The following is a 17310-nucleotide window of genomic DNA, read 5'->3' as shown; positions in this document are numbered from 1 at the left end:
ATTAACAAGTGGGCAATGTTTGCGCAGCAATTAGAGTGGTATGTGCACTGGTTGAAGAGGAGATAAGGAAGTGGAAACACAGTCAGACAGTTTGTAGTTGAAAGCTTTATTGAAATATCACAGTCAAAATTAATAAAATCAAATATTAAAGGTAAACCGTTGCACAAAGCAAACTTCCTCCCCGCCCAAGGGGACTTTCATCTACCCCCTGTGCACACACACACGCACACAGACAGACACGATGCGTATTCCCGGTTCAATGAAATTGACATCAAAAGACGGTATTGACAGTGTGAATGCTGTAAAAGTGACATTTTTGTTTTTGAGGTTTGACGTTATTTACAGATTGCATAGAAAGGCATTATTGACGGTATAATTTCAGGGAAATCGTTACAAAATGTTGCCTTTTATAGTGGCACTGTGACAGTGGTTAACGTTAATACGAGAGGCCGCATGGCGTAAAGGACGACTGTATTGACATTGATATTTACTACTTTTGTAATCAATTTAAAATAAATCATTTAATAACTTTTTCCGATCGCAAATTTTGACTTTAGTCTTTATAACTTTCATTTGACGAGATGAGTCTGCTACAAATATAATGTAAGAGAATGCTGGTGAAAATCAAGATACTTATTTTTCGACCGTGTCTGATAAAGAAACTATGAAAAGTGGCCCTTTTCGGTATTATGATAGTGTTCATAAAAGCATGGACGTAAACATAGACTGTCTACGACAAGTATGAAATCTCTATATACTACATGTATTTTTGTATACAAACAAATGCATCTGCGTTGGCAACAGTAGTTCTCTTTATTTAGGATGTGTCGGTCCTGAAAAGGGACGTATGGTATACGTATGCTACGCATACACGAACTATTTCGATTTTACTTTGGTCTTCTAGGGCAAGAGTACGGCCTAGACGTTTGGCAATATACCATCCAATTATTGCGTGAGGACAACATTCAAAACGTCGACATTCAAGTCTTTTTCAGGAGTTGCTTTCTTGACCGGCCGTGTCGTTTCCCGCCAAAAAACGATGATCCTTCATTTGCATTTGTTTGCATATAAATCAGGCTCATTTCTGTGTGAGTGTCATTATCCCTTCTGCTGTAGACTATTAATAACACCATCATGCCTGCAAAGACGAGTGGTAAAGCTGCCAAGAAGGCCGGTGCCAGCAAAGCTGCACGTACTGGAGATTAGAAGAGAAAGAGACGAAGGAAGGAAAGCTATGGTATCTACATCTACAAAGTGTTGAAACAAGTCCACCCCGATACTGGCGTCTCCTCCAAAGCCATGTCAATCATGAACAGCTTTGTCAACGATATCTTCGAGCGTATCGCTGCTGAAGCGTCTCGATTGGCCAACTACAACAAGCGTTCCACCATCACCAGCAGAGAGATCCAGACGGCTGTTCGTCTCTTGCTGCCCGGTGAGCTTGCCAAGCACGCCGTCAGTGAGGGCACCAAAGCCGTCACCAAATACACAAGCTCCAAGTAAATTGTATGCCTAGCATACACATACCAAACGGCCCTTCTCAGGGCCACCACATTCTCCAAGAAGAGAACTACCGTATTAAACAACTGCAATGCAAAGAAATACACACTTATCACCCCAAGCAAGGTCACACTATAACCATGCCCCAATAGGGACCCAAACTGCCATAAGTCTAGCTTTTGGCCATACTCATTTTTGTTCAATTTGACAGTAGAAACTACAGCGGAATGGGTTCTTCAGAAATTGTTATATTTCTCACCATTAACATTAATCTTTAACCCGACATGTAGTATACGTTTTGGTAGCTCGACAATTGAAGATTACAAAAATTGTGATAATATTTCAAAACCTTTTTGTATGTATTTGTTTTAATTGCTCAAAAATGTGTTTTTTGAGATTTTTCACTTAAAAAAGTGCAAGTACGAGAGGATGATGGCCATTGGTGAGCCGTTTACTGCAATCGATAGCACGGTAAGGTGTGTAAAAAACGCTGTCTTGGATTTTTGACACTCCGCTTTGTTTTTGCACAATTGGCCTTGAAAGTGAGAAGTGGTGGATTCTGAATAAATTAACGGCTTTTGTCCACGTTTCTCACGATATCTTTTGTTTTTTTGGAACATTATCAAAATTCTGAGACAAACTTTTGTAGAAACAGTCACTAACTACAATCTGTGCAAAGATAAGGCTAATCAACGTGGCGCCAAGTTACACTCTCCAGAAGTTGCGATACATTGCCAAAAACGGAACGGAGTGAATGGCAGAAATGTGTATGCGACCCTTGAAGTCGCACAAAGTCGGCTAAAATTCCGGTTCGCTCATATTTTCGGTGGAAATTCCCAGCCCATAATGAAGTACAGGACTTTTTACACAATTGTCTGAATTTGTGGTATGAATGAAATGATACATGACGTGTGAATTGGAAGAAAATGAACACTGAAACGGCCAGTTCCCGGCGTTAGCGTTAGGCTTTACACAACTGTCATTTCGAGCTAAATCACAGGGGGTAGATGAAAGTCCCCTTGGGCGGGGAGGAAGTTTGCTTTGTGCAACGGTTTACCTTTAATATTTGATTTTATTAATTTTGACTGTGATATTTCAAATAAAGCTTTCAACTACAAACTGTCTGACTGTGTTTCCACTTCCTTATCTCCTCTTCAACCAGTGCACATACCACTCTAATTGCTGCGCAAACATTGCCCACTTGTTAATGACTGAGCGTATCAGCGGATTAGCTTATTAAGTCAACACCACAGCCGTCCCATACGTATCCTTATTTTAATGCGTGTGGGACGGCTGTGGTGTTGACTCAATCACTTAATCCGCTGATACCGACAGCGGATTAGCAAGTTTGCAAGGTTTTCGGAGCAATTACAGTGGCGTATACACAAGTTGGAGAGGAGATAAGGACTTGTCGGTAATATATAAAGCAGTCAGACGGTGTGGAGTCGAAATCTGTATTTGAAATACCACAACAAAAATTACTTGTAGTAATAAAGAAAGCAGTCAGACGGTTTGGACTTGAACTTTATTTGAAATATCACAGTCAAAATTAATAAAATAAAATAAGGTAAACCGTTGCACAAAAAACTCCTTCCCCACCCCAGGGGACTGATTTCTTTCCCCTATGGCTAAATCTGGGGATAATCTTCTTGGGAAATAAAAATTAGCGTATTAACTGTGCACTGTAGTGTACCAGTTTAAATCTGATTATCAAGCGAAGAAACGGCTGGCTGCGTATGTACTTTGTAAAAGATATGTTATTCTGCATGCCAAGTCCGATGACATTGTGTTTTCCTGTCTTTTGGTTGCGCAATCGTCACCGCGTTTTCAGCTTCCTGTCCGGAGAGAGACACGTGACAATGAATTTACAATGTCGTACCATGAAGGTAGCATGGTCGTATATACCACGGTCCCTCCTCCTCTTTGTGGAGGGACCGTGTATATACCGACAAAGGCGAATTTTATTCAGACGCCGTGTTGCGTACGCTAGCTTTTACGTTCCGTACTGCAAAGTCTACCTTGAACACGGCATGGAGCTAAAAACGGACAGCCCATGAACACGGTATCCGACCTCAGAGCAGCAGTTTATAGTGCAGGGCTATTACTTTGTGTTGTGCCATGTTAGAACCCATCGTTAGGCTAAACTAAATATAACATCAGACAATATCTGGTATCTAAAAACATTTCCTAATAGTAAGATAAAAAGTAGCAGTTGGCAAAAAACTGAAATAAATCGATTCTGACACGAAACTCGAACAATTCTGAAAGCGACTGTTCTGGCTCTGCGAGTACCACAGTACCACCCCAGGGGACTGATTTCTTTCCCCTATGGTGTGTGGAGGGGGGATTGAATACGTAATTTGCAAGGAAAAGGTCAGCAGCGTGAAGAGGAGCTTCGAAAAATACCATACACGTTTGAACAGCGGACTATTTTCGACAAAATTCTGAGCTCAATGGCCGTATGAATATCTACTGATTCAGAAGTGTTCTGTGGTAAGGTAGCAAAAAAGCATTTATTTCGTTATATAGAATAAATAGATGATTTCAAACATTTCGCCTACGACCGACCATGGACCGACGGAAACAGGGCACCCTGGCGCCTGTTACACCATTAGGAGTTACGTGAGTTGTGTAGATCACGGTCCCTACACTTGTGGAGGGAACGTCCGTAGATCCACAAACACTTGCGGAGTAAACGTATCACTTTGTCTAGTCAATCACGGTCCCTCCACAAAACCGTGAGTCAATTATGGATGTCTATTTTTTACATCCATGAGTCAATACATGTCCGTAGCATTATATTTCTTACCACACGAAAGACTAACGGTAAACCACAGTCCCTCTATCCTCTATTCCAGCCGTTGCTTGTGCTACCACAGTCCTACGTACGTCAACACACTCGCAGCGGTCAACCCCAGAAATTATCGCACACTATAATCATTTACGATGATATAAGGATCACGAAAAACACACACCGGTTTCAGGATATGATAATTTCTGTCTTCGTGTCGTAGATAGACGCAGAGAACACTTAAAAACAGCGAAAATTCGAGAAAAGCGTACACACAATCGGGGACTGTGGCATGCAGGACAAACCCAAGCTACGCATTATCACGTGACTGGCCCTCGTATTGCGGTTCGGCTGTGCGGTCTAGGTGATTGACACCTTTTACAATAGGCGTTTCCAGACCGGTGGATAGAGGGACTGTGGGTAAACTAATTTTATCGGTCAAGGGAGACAGTGCAATGACGAGAAATTGTAAACCACGATACAAACGACCGCTGTCTAACAAATCGAGTTGACAGATTATTAATTTTGAGTATGCTTGCTCTCGTTTTGGGACAGTTACGTAGCCATGACGCTGCCGTTTTTGTTTGTTAGTTTGAACCACCGTTCCTCCGGGATGGTGTTTGAAGACAAGTCAGACCTAAACACACGTATAGTTTCTGTCCACGTACGGCCGATACATTGTTGGTGTAGGTGGGTGTTTCGATACAATGTGCTCGAGTGTAAAAGTCTGTGATCACTTTTTGAAGACGCACGCTCAATCATAATTTTTCGTTCAGTGACAAACATGAACGATCGTTAACTACACAGCACACAACACTTCCTTTAGGATACTGGTATCAGAGTATTGTTTCCTGAAGGGACAAGTTTGCGACTCTTGACATAATAAGCAAAAATCGTTGCGGAAAGTCGATGATGATGACGATTTATAAATTGGGGGTAACAAGAAAAACTAGGAAGACAATCTTGCACACACCCAACGGAGAATATGTATCGATGTCTGATTTTTCACAAGAGCTTCAAGAGTGATTGTGCTACTAGCATCACTAGTGATAATTAGCTTTTGGAACCAAATATTGCGGTAATTTCGAAATTTTATGTATGCCTTCCCACTCTGTCGTCGAGTAAAATCGTCTTGTGTAGCAATATATATCGACATACTGAAAAACAAACGGACGTAGCAATAAGGCTAGACGACATGTGTCAGAAGAATTTGTTGTTCGAGCGATTCGTTCCTGATACAAATGCAGAATGTGCTAGACGATTCGTAACCAATACGCGTGGATATGGTGATGTTTATGCGGGGCATCAGAATTTGTCTTCATTCCATCATGAGAAATGATAGTAACATAAGGTTTGTTTCCTAGCTGTTCAAGCAGAAGTAGTGCTACATCGAAGCGTTTTTGAAAGGGACAGAGCAAATGATACTTTTTTCACTTTATTGAACTGAATAGTCTGTATTTATTTAGATCTTTCTACTTCCACTTACCTGTACTTTTATCCTCGACGTGTAAATATTCTTATCGAGACATTGTTCGTTGCTTGCGAAATAGTTAAAAAATTGACAACAATAAAGCAAATTGCAGGATGAATGAGACCAACATAAATAACATAATATGAACACGGTAGTTCTCTTTTTGGAAAATGTGGTGGCCCTGAAAAGGGCCGTTTGGTATGGGTTTTGTAATTGGTGATCTAACCGCCAAAACCGTACAGAGTACGGCCCTGGCGTTTCAGAGCGTAGACCACATCCATGGCGGTGACGGTCTTTCTCTTGGCGTGCTCGGTGTAGGTGACGGCATCACGGATGACGTTCTCCAAGAACACCTTCAAGACACCACGGGTTTCTTCGTAGATGAGACCAGAGATACGCTTGACACCACCACGACGGGCCAGACGACGGATAGCTGGTTTGGTGATACCCTGGATGTTATCTCGTAGTACCTTACGATGACGCTTGGCGCCTCCTTTTCCCAGACCTTTGCCTCCTTTGCCACGACCAGACATGCTTGCAGTTGAACGGAAAGATGGCAATCATGATTAATATAAATCATTTGCGAACTCGATAGAGAACGCTGCAGATAGATTTACATAACAATTAGTAATACCTTTCTCGCGTATGAAGACATAAAAGACACTACTGTTGTCTCATTGGTCAATTAATGCATCTAATTAACACATTTCTTCAATCCTGAGTGTAAAGCAGATGACTAGAAAGCTATGGACGAGTTTACACTTGTCAATGAGGTTTACGCTCATGATAATCTTTTCTAACGTGCCACAGTCATTTCCATATTTCCAACGCGGTCTTATTTAAAAGGTACCTTTAGGTAACTACAATGCGTTGGGTGTTAAATGTCATTCGATGCAGCAATACCATAGACCCTCGAGAAAAACGTTTTTTTTTTTCGAGGGTCTATGAGCAATACACATGTTATTTGCAAATAACAATTTTTTTCTTTGCTGCCTCCACGTGCACCTCTTATCCACCATATGTCTATTTCTGTATTACTTATATATATTTTAAAGTTTAGACGAACTTCTTAATTTACTTCTTAATTTACGAGCAAATTCTTACGTCTTGATCAAACCGAATAAGTCGAAGGATATAAGACTTGCCCATGATTTTAGGAACACGATACAATCTTCCGATCTTTTCTATCGTGCGAAAAGTTTTCCATCTTCACAACACGATCTTACTTAGAGGTGAAAAAGATTGTCTTACTTTAAATAACAGGGAACAGTTAGTATACCCTACCAGATATAACTCCGCTTGCTATACGATTATTCTAGAGCTAAACCATGCATACATCATTTATGCAAACTTTTTGAGTAGAATGAATGTATAGAAAAGATTACCCTGTCGGATGTATCTTGTATTAGGCTACACAAATCTGAACTTTCGATGCATCTACGATAGGAATCTCACTATTTTCCAAATTGCGAGTTGTAACATACTATTCCCGTGAAATCACGGTCCCTCACAAAATTTTTGGAGGGACCGTGGTGAAATGGAAGTTTTAATGACACAAGTCGAAATGCGTTTATTTCGTCTTGCTTTGTTCATTATGTTTTATCATTTTCACCGAAACTCAACTCGCACCCTCATACACATGATTCCTCAAATCAGCGACAAAATCACTTTGTCTTTTTCCTTGTTGTGAATATGAATGGTACATTGTCTTAGCCTGGGCTAGAGAGGCGACCTCCATGGCCGGGGATTTAGGTCTGATGGACAACTTTAGGGTCACAGTCCCTCCATCCACCGGTCGGTGGATAGAGGGACTGTGTTTAGGGTATAGCCACGCGTGGGTATAGCGTCGCTTGTCAGTCCATTTTTCTTGTTGTTTAGAAAGGGCGCCCTCAAGAGACGAAATTGGATTCAACTGAGGAAATTGATAGAGTCTTCGAACATTCCCGAAACATACTTATCGGAGCTCTCGTGCTTTCGTTTCTTCTTTCCGTTTGTCCTCGCCGCATGGAGGCGACGTGCAGCCGTTGACGAATACAGAGGTTTTGACGGAGATGCTTGGGGACTGTTATGCAAACTTTTGAGTAGAAATTTTCAGGTGGACAAATGTACAATGTATTCTTGTCATCGTTTAGGCTGTCGTTTTTATTCTTTTCCGGGCAGTCACATCCTCTAAAAGAGAACTATCAATAACAAGTCATATGTATTAGTTATCACACGAAAACAGTAGAGTGGGATCAAAGCAATGACAGCGATACTGCTATCATTTCCTCTCACCGAAATACCAGATTCGTTAAGTACGGATGAACGCTTGGAAAATATTTCTCCCTCAGACAGCGTATAGAAATAATGTTATACTGCATGTATTTCAATAGAATTTCAAATCATCTACTGGGAGTCTCATACATCAATACCTAACATCAGATTTATTGCAGACTGTTCTCGCGAAATGAGTCATCAAAGTAAATGTCAAAGTGCGTGTGCAGATCAGAAAAAATTCGAGTTTATTTCCTTCAGAGGGTTGAAATGTGCTAAGTGGTACTCTCATTCTCATACATACATATGAGATCCTTGTTACGGATTTATATGCTGCATATGTCAGAGCATAGAGATAGAAGCGACCAATGTGGTCGGGGTCTGAGGTCTGGAGGACACTTTAGCATAAGAGTCTGTTTAAGTTTCAGGTCATAATTCAAAGGCATCTAACAATACCAAGTTGAAATGAAAAACAACAAAACGAAGACTTTTGATGTCGCGCATTGCCCAACGCATAAATCTGGACTATCGTTGTGCTTCAGTTTTCATTTACAGATCATCATCACTCTGTCCTTGTGGCTGTCGATGCCGCAGAGAAGCGATGCCCGGCTGTTGACGATTGCAAGGGACTTTTGAAAAGTACCCAGACTGTTAAAAATAGTGAACCAAGATAACTTTCTTGCATAAAGATCCAATTTGCAGATACGAGATTTGATTTCATCACGGTCCCTCTATCAGAGGGACCGTGATTTAATCTCGTCACTGCCGAAAACTAGCTTGTTGGTTAGTCCTTCGGCGTCGCTACAAAGCGCCATCAAGATGATGCGTCACTTCGTTTCAAACCAGAAATGCTAGGCTGTTATTTAGACACACACATTCGATGAAAGCAGCAACGCGCAAATAGCACTGACCAGCAATTGTCATACTGGAATAAGTTTATTGAATACTAAAGGCTTAGCGCCCTGGCCACGAATACATTAGTGTATCTATCAGTAAAATAGTTGGTGGGTTACTGAATACGTGCCGAATAGAGATATTCCGGAATCGTGCATTGATGTTTCCCCGGATACAGACTCAGTACAGAATACAATGACAATCACTGCTTCTCTGAACGTTTTGGGCATGTGACATCACTGTCATTTTCGATCTAAAATGAGGAAAATAAATGGATATGCCCCATTGAACCGTGCTTATTCTACATGAACATAGAACGTGGACTAAATCATGGTGTTTTTTATTGTTCTATGTCAAATGAAGTATTCTAAATGTCTTTCTACTGAGGTATGAAGCTCGTCTTGTGCCCGGAATAGCTCTGTTTTGTAAAAAAATTGGCAATGACTCATATCGTAAGGTGACTACATGTCAACTAAAGAGATAATAGACACACAAAGTTTGATTTCGAACAGAAACATTTGGTGAAATTCCGAAGGGGTTTTCTTTCACTTTATGGAACTGGAATGTCATTTCTCATCTGTACCCTGAAAATGATGTAATTTTATTCATTTCAATGGTCATTTGTGAGATATTGTTCGTTGGAAAGGGTTTGACAATGATTGTAAGAATATGCTCACAGAAAATTATGAATGGAATGACATGAATACGGTAGTTCTCTTTTTGGAAAATGTGGTGGCCCTGAAAAGGGCCGTTTGGTATGGGTTTTGTAATCGGTGATCTAACCGCCAAAACCGTACAGAGTACGGCCCTGGCGTTTCAGAGCGTAGACCACATCCATGGCGGTGACGGTCTTTCTCTTGGCGTGCTCGGTGTAGGTGACGGCATCACGGATGACGTTCTCCAAGAACACCTTCAAGACACCACGGGTTTCTTCGTAGATGAGACCAGAGATACGCTTGACACCACCACGACGGGCCAGACGACGGATAGCTGGTTTGGTGATACCCTGGATGTTGTCGCGTAGTACCTTACGATGACGCTTAGCGCCTCCTTTTCCCAGACCTTTGCCTCCTTTGCCACGACCAGACATGATTGCAGTTGAACGTGAAGATGGCGCTAGTACTTTATGAGCAACTTAATATAAATCATTTGCGAACTCGATAGAGAACGGTGCAGATAGATTTTCATAACAATTAGTATAGTTGCCTTTTCTCTCCTATTAAGACATAAAAGACACTGCTGTTGTCTTATTGGTCAATTAATGCATATAATTAACACATGTCGTCAATCCTTGGTATGAACATGGATGTAAAAAATTACATCCATGGTATGAAGTAGACGATGACGAGGGGAATTACACTTGTCAATGATGTTTACGCTCATGATCTCATCTTTTGTATCGTGCCACAAGTATTTCTATGTTCACAACAAGGTCTTATTTATAGTACAACGCGCCTCGGGGACAGACATTCTGACTCTAAAACTTTCAAAATTCTTTTCTGATATACTACCACTCGTATTGTGGGGATTCATTTTAGAGCTCTTGTTGTAAGAAAAAATTTCACCGGCTCAGTTTTACCAAATTCGAAAATTTTATTTTTCTTCATAAAGTAAACACAAGGATATGGCGCCGCCAATTTGAATTTTAAATATCGATAAATCTTTTGTTATTTATGTCTCTGATATCAAAATTTGCGTGTTGACCCCCGATGTTTATTCTTTATTTGAAATATTCCATACGGAAAGTTTGAGCAAAAGTGTAAGTCTTTCACTTTCGAGGCGTATACTACCTAATGAGAAACCTATTTCCACATTCTGCCGGAAACAAGTCAAGTCCTTCTTTGTAGGAACCTTGCGAACACTGTGTGCATATGTAGGTTTCAAACTCTAAATGATTGACTGTTATGTCATAGTTAAATCATTGGGACACTAGTTAGATTCAATGAATGAAAAGACCATCGTTAGAACTGATGAATAAATTATTAAACAGGAACAAGTTTATTGAATACCTGTGGGCATCACGGCTAGGCTACATCAGGATAGAATGCTCAGTGTGTATCCGGATAAAAGGATGAGTGGGTAGCTGAATGGCCCGAAGAGTTATATCTCTCCTTTATTGTAACTATGACGGATACTGACGCATTAAAGAAAACGATGACATTTGATAAGAAAGAAAAGTACAATCATAGACCCAAGAAAAGACGGGGTCAATGTTATAACTTATCGCTTGCCGATATGAAGCGTGTGACAACACTATCATTTCACATTGAAGCTTTTAGAAAATTTACTCAATATTTCAAAGGTATGGATCTTAAATAGATTCTTCAGAAAACGTTTTCTGGAAGGTATATTTTCCTGATGGAATATATATTATCTTCTTATGAATAGGCATAGAGCTACTGAACTGTATATAATGCCTTCTCTTGTCTAACTTTGCATGGGTCGTTCTTAGTTCAAAAGAGTTTGCAAGTTAGACGTGCTTCTGGAATGGTGTTGTCATTGATAAGCATAAAGAAAAAATATGAAAAAAAGACTTTTAACGCCAATTTTGAATAATTTTTTCGGGACGAAAATGTGGAATGTGTAAGGTCTTTTGCGCCAAAACGTTCGAATAATTTTGGCGGGACTTCAGAAGTTGGCTTCATACAAGTACAGCTATTGATAGAGACGTTACAGTGATTTATACGATGTCCAAAAAGAAACTTCGGCGAAACTTTCAGTGAGGATCGAGCAATGTGCAAAAGCAACCTTCTTTAACATTATTAAACTCGGACGTGTATCAATTTTCTAGATAACATTAATACTTCCGTATATTGTATATTCATTTTTTGCTTCTTTTCAGGGCCACCACATCACCATGAGGAGAACTTTCGTTAACAGGTCACGTGTATTAGTTGGCATGCGAAAATAGAGTAGGGCCATATTTAACGTATTTTCACTCAATAATTGACGTACTGTCCAAAATTTTTAATTTATCATTTCCTGCCTCCTGTTAAAACTTGCTGCTCGTGAGGGATTATAATATGTATTAGGATATCCAAAGCAAGGAAAGAGATACTGTTATCATTTCCTTTCAAGAAATGCTAGATTGGAAAATATTTCTCCCTCAGACAGTGTATAGAAATAGTTTATAATGCTTTATCTCAATAGAGTTTCAATTCATCTACCGGGAATCTCATCCATTAATACCCAACATTAGATTTATTGCAGACTGTTCTCGCGAAATGAGTCATCAAAGTAAATGTCAAAGTGCATGTTCAGAAAAAGTTAGAGTTTATTTCCTTCAAAGCGTTGTAACGTGTTCAATAGTACTTTCATGCTCATACATACACATGAGATCTCAAATACACGGCACCGTCAACTTTTAGTTTTCCTCGTTACGGATATATATGCCGCATATATTAGAGCATAGAGTAGAAGCGATCAATGTGGTCGGCGTTTGAGGTCTTGGGGACTACTCAAGCTTAAGAGTATGTTTAAAGTGTCTATGGCACAAAACGTAAAATCACTCTTTGGGTCTTGAAGTTAGCTTATGTCACTGCCTTGCATTGAGTACCACCCCTGTGTCCACATAACAGGCAAGTAAAAGTTAAAGGTGGCGTGTACCCCTAACGCTACTCAGTCTACTTTTATCGGCTTTTCAAAATTCAGCCGACGGGAAAACAGTCATGTCCGTAAGGGTGTTAGGCAAGGACTTCCTTTGCTCAGAACGTACACCCAGTGCGTTGTAGTGCCTATGAGTATGTTTAAGTTTCAGCATAGGGGATAGCCTATATGTCCGTCCCCAGGGATGGGTAGGTGTTTTGTTGTATTGCTAATAAAGGTTTATTCTACCAAACTTTGGTGTTTTGGTCTTGCACTGCCCTTGACAATCTTGCGCAAACGTTTTATTAGCACGCTGCATCTATTATCTGACCAGTTTGATTACCTAATTCGCCAAAGCAAGCAAGGTGGTAATTTAGTCTATGATCTGATGAGTTTGAGTGCCTAATTTGCCAAAGTTAGCAAGGGTAAATTACTAATCTGTGGACGCTGTCACCAGATTATCACCGGATTAACTTTGACAAAGTCAACAACGAGCGCAATACCGAGCGCACCAGCAAGGTATTGCAAGACAAAAACACCAAAGTTTGGTAGAATAAACCTTTATTAGCAATACAACAAAACACTTACCCACCCCTGGGGACGGACACATAGGCTATCCCCTATGGTTTCAGGTTACAGAGCAAAGGCACCTAAGTAGACAAAGTTGGAATGAAAGTTAGGAAAACGAAAACTCGTGTTATTGTTACGCATCACCCAAGACACCAATCAGGATTATCGATGTGTTCATAGATACCAATCGTTTCAACACGTCCTTGTGGCTGTCAATACCGCAGAGAAGCGACGTCTGGCTGTTGACGATTACAAGGGACTTAAAAAAAACAAACCAGAATTGTTCCGAAATAGTGAACCAAAATTACCGTACATGAAGGAGTTCCTTGAATAAAGATCCAATTTACGAGCACTAGAAGTGATCTATTGTTTTCACAAATAGAAACTGGTTCGTTGGTTAGTCCTTCGGCATTGTCACGTAGCGCCAATAAGATGATGGGAACATATGTTTCAATTCAGAAATGCTTGGCTTATATCAATATTATCAATATTATATCAATAGTGAGATACAATGAAAGCAGCAACCCGTCGAAATAACTGATCAGCATTTGTTATACCGAAGTAACTTTATTCGTAGACCCTAAAAAGGTTAGTATGTTGAAAACTATAGGTTTCACGGCCCGGCAACGGATACATCAGTGTATTTCCAAATAAAATAGCGAGTGAGTTACTGAACAGACCGAAAAGAGATGTTTGTCTATCTGGAATCGTGCATTGATGCTACTTCAGATGCCGACTGAGTAAAGAATACAATTACACAGCTGCCTCTGACCATTTTAGACATGTCACGATATTGTCATTGTCGGCCAAAACTGAAAACAATTAAATCGACATTTACCATCATGAGTCTTCTAAATTGACGTAGAACGTGGCATAAACATGTTGCTTTCATACTAGTTTGGAGCAATCCATGTTCCTGGAAAAGCGCTGTTTTTAAAATAAGACTAGTTAAAAAGAATTATCACGACAATTTTGAATAACCGGTTCCTTACACAAATGCAGATTGTGAACATCATTTGCGCCACACCGAGCGACTAAAGTGACAAGTTACATCGAAAACATTTGCATGAAGATCGAAAATTTCAAAAAGGAAGTTGGATTGTAATTGGATCGTATTGATTTGTGTATTTCATCGTTTTCGAGATATTTTTCGAGATATTGTTTGTTGCAAAAAGGTCAAATAGTGTTTGTAAGAATACTTATGGAAAGTGAAAGAAACCATCAGGTATAGAGTAATATAAATACGGTAGCTCTCTTTTTGGAAAATGTGGTGGCCCTGAAAAGGGCCTTTTGGTATTGGTTTTGTAATTGGTGATCTAACCGCCAAAGCCGTACAGAGTACGGCCCTGGCGTTTCAGAGCGTAGACCACATCCATGGCGGTGACGGTCTTTCTCTTGGCGTGCTCGGTGTAGGTGACGGCATCACGGATGACGTTCTCCAAGAACACCTTCAAGACACCACGGGTTTCTTCGTATATGAGACCAGAAATACGTTTGACACCACCACGACGGGCCAGACGGCGAATAGCTGGTTTGGTGATACCCTGGATGTTGTCTCGCAGTACCTTACGATGACGCTTGGCGCCTCCTTTTCCCAGACCTTTGCCTCCTTTGCCACGACCAGACATGTTTGCAGTTGACGTGAAGATGGCACTTCGACTTTATGAGCACCTTAATATAAATCATTTGCGAACTCGATAGAGAACGCTGCAGATAGTTTGCATAATAATTAGAATAGTTACCTTTCTCGCGCAAAAGACACAACTGTTGTCTAATTGGTCAATTAATGCATATAATTAACACATTTCTTCAATCCTTGGTGTAAAGCAGACCACTGGAGAGCTATAGACGAAGAGCATTACACTTGTGAATAAGGTTTACGCTCATGATCCCGTATTTTGTATCCTGCTACAAGTATTTCTGTGTTCACAACACGCTCGTGTTTATGAGGAATATATGTTAGCTACAATGCGTGGTCTGTTTAATATCATACGATGCTGCATTACGTATTATCACGGTCCCTTTATTTTCTTTGCTGCCTGCGCTTTCACCTCTTTACTTCCTCTCCATATATGTCCACTTCTATGTTAATTTTATTTATTTAAGTTTTTGACGTAATCCTTCATTTTCAGGTTTCAGGTTACAGAGCAAAGGCACCTAAGTAGACAAAGTTGGAATGAAAGTTAGGAAAACGAAAACTCGTGTTATTGTTACGCATCACCCAAGACACCAATCAGGATTATCGATGTGTTCATAGATACCAATCGTTTCAACACGTCCTTGTGGCTGTCAATACCGCAGAGAAGCGACGTCTGGCTGTTGACGATTACAAGGGACTTAAAAAAAACAAACCAGAATTGTTCCGAAATAGTGAACCAAAATTACCGTACATGAAGGAGTTCCTTGAATAAAGATCCAATTTACGAGCACTAGAAGTGATCTATTGTTTTCACAAATAGAAACTGGTTCGTTGGTTAGTCCTTCGGCATTGTCACGTAGCGCCAATAAGATGATGGGAACATATGTTTCAATTCAGAAATGCTTGGCTTATATCAATATTATCAATATTATATCAATAGTGAGATACAATGAAAGCAGCAACCCGTCGAAATAACTGATCAGCATTTGTTATACCGAAGTAACTTTATTCGTAGACCCTAAAAAGGTTAGTATGTTGAAAACTATAGGTTTCACGGCCCGGCAACGGATACATCAGTGTATTTCCAAATAAAATAGCGAGTGAGTTACTGAACAGACCGAAAGAGATGTTTGTCTATCTGGAATCGTGCATTGATGCTACTTCAGATGCCGACTGAGTAAAGAATACAATTACACAGCTGCCTCTGACCATTTTAGACATGTCACGATATTGTCATTGTCGGCCAAACTGAAAACAATTAAATCGACATTTACCATCATGAGTCTTCTAAATTGACGTAGAACGTGGCATAAACATGTTGCTTTCATAATAGTTTGGAGCAATCCATGTTCCTGGAAAAGCGCTGTTTTTAAAATAAGACTAGTTAAAAAGAATTATCACGACAATTTTGAATAACCGGTTCCTTACACAAATGCAGATTGTGAACATCATTTGCGCCACACCGAGCGACTAAAGTGACAAGTTACATCGAAAACATTTGCATGAAGATCGAAAATTTCAAAAAGGAAGTTGGATTGTAATTGGATCGTATTGATTTGTGTATTTCATCGTTTTCGAGATATTTTTCGAGATATTGTTTGTTGCAAAAAGGTCAAATAGTGTTTGTAAGAATACTTATGGAAAGTGAAAGAAACCATCAGGTATAGAGTAATATAAATACGGTAGCTCTCTTTTTGGAAAATGTGGTGGCCCTGAAAAGGGCCTTTTGGTATTGGTTTTGTAATTGGTGATCTAACCGCCAAAGCCGTACAGAGTACGGCCCTGGCGTTTCAGAGCGTAGACCACATCCATGGCGGTGACGGTCTTTCTCTTGGCGTGCTCGGTGTAGGTGACGGCATCACGGATGACGTTCTCCAAGAACACCTTCAAGACACCACGGGTTTCTTCGTATATGAGACCAGAAATACGTTTGACACCACCACGACGGGCCAGACGGCGAATAGCTGGTTTGGTGATATCCCTGGATGTTGTCTCGCAGTACCTTACGATGACGCTTGGCGCCTCCTTTTCCCAGACCTTTGCCTCCTTTGCCACGACCAGACATGTTTGCAGTTGACGTGAAGATGGCACTTCGACTTTATGAGCACCTTAATATAAATCATTTGCGAACTCGATAGAGAACGCTGCAGATAGTTTGCATAATAATTAGAATAGTTACCTTTCTCGCGCAAAAGACACAACTGTTGTCTAATTGGTCAATTAATGCATATAATTAACACATTTCTTCAATCCTTGGTGTAAAGCAGACCACTGGAGAGCTATAGACGAAGAGCATTACACTTGTGAATAAGGTTTACGCTCATGATCCCGTATTTTGTATCCTGCTACAAGTATTTCTGTGTTCACAACACGCTCGTGTTTATGAGGAATATATGTTAGCTACAATGCGTGGTCTGTTTAATATCATACGATGCTGCATTACGTATTATCACGGTCCCTTTATTTTCTTTGCTGCCTGCGCTTTCACCTCTTTACTTCCTCTCCATATATGTCCACTTCTATGTTAATTTTATTTATTTAAGTTTTTGACGTAATCCTTCATTTTCATCGATATCAGCAAAGCTATGCGCCTCGTTCCAACCACGG

General features: G+C 40.2%; 4 protein-coding genes and 1 pseudogene across 4 annotated transcripts; 1 reads left to right on the top strand and 4 right to left on the bottom strand.

Annotated features, from left to right (window-relative positions):
• The first annotated feature begins 1038 nt into the window (after positions 1-1038).
• On the top strand, positions 1039-2607 carry LOC139146129 (histone H2B, gonadal-like; annotated as a pseudogene).
• A 2932-nt stretch (positions 2608-5539) lies between these two features.
• On the bottom strand, positions 5540-6329 carry LOC139146128 (histone H4). Its single transcript, XM_070717556.1, has one exon. The coding sequence runs from the start codon at positions 6293-6295 to the stop codon at positions 5984-5986; it is 312 nt and encodes a 103-aa protein (XP_070573657.1). The 5' UTR covers positions 6296-6329; the 3' UTR covers positions 5540-5983.
• Positions 6330-8972: 2643 nt separating this feature from the next.
• Positions 8973-10010, bottom strand: LOC139146126 (histone H4). The gene has a single exon (XM_070717555.1). It carries the CDS (start codon positions 9997-9999, stop codon positions 9688-9690), a length of 312 nt encoding a protein of 103 aa, XP_070573656.1. The 5' UTR covers positions 10000-10010; the 3' UTR covers positions 8973-9687.
• Positions 10011-13611: 3601 nt separating this feature from the next.
• Positions 13612-14719, bottom strand: LOC139145522 (histone H4). Its single transcript, XM_070716751.1, has one exon. It carries the CDS (start codon positions 14690-14692, stop codon positions 14381-14383), a length of 312 nt encoding a protein of 103 aa, XP_070572852.1. The 5' UTR covers positions 14693-14719; the 3' UTR covers positions 13612-14380.
• Positions 14720-14749: 30 nt separating this feature from the next.
• LOC139145524 (histone H4-like) lies at positions 14750-16770 on the bottom strand. The gene is given in 2 exon segments (XM_070716752.1): positions 14750-16680; positions 16682-16770. Coding segments are annotated over 2 exon segments (312 nt in total). The 5' UTR covers positions 16769-16770; the 3' UTR covers positions 14750-16455.
• Positions 16771-17310: the final 540 nt, after the last annotated feature.

Source organism: Ptychodera flava, chromosome 12 (genome assembly GCF_041260155.1).
Source record: "Ptychodera flava strain L36383 chromosome 12, AS_Pfla_20210202, whole genome shotgun sequence".
In the NCBI taxonomy this organism is placed as follows: Eukaryota; Metazoa; Hemichordata; class Enteropneusta; family Ptychoderidae; genus Ptychodera; species Ptychodera flava.
The sequence above is the reverse complement of the archived record's forward strand: the minus strand, read 5'-3'. Positions and strand labels throughout refer to the sequence as shown.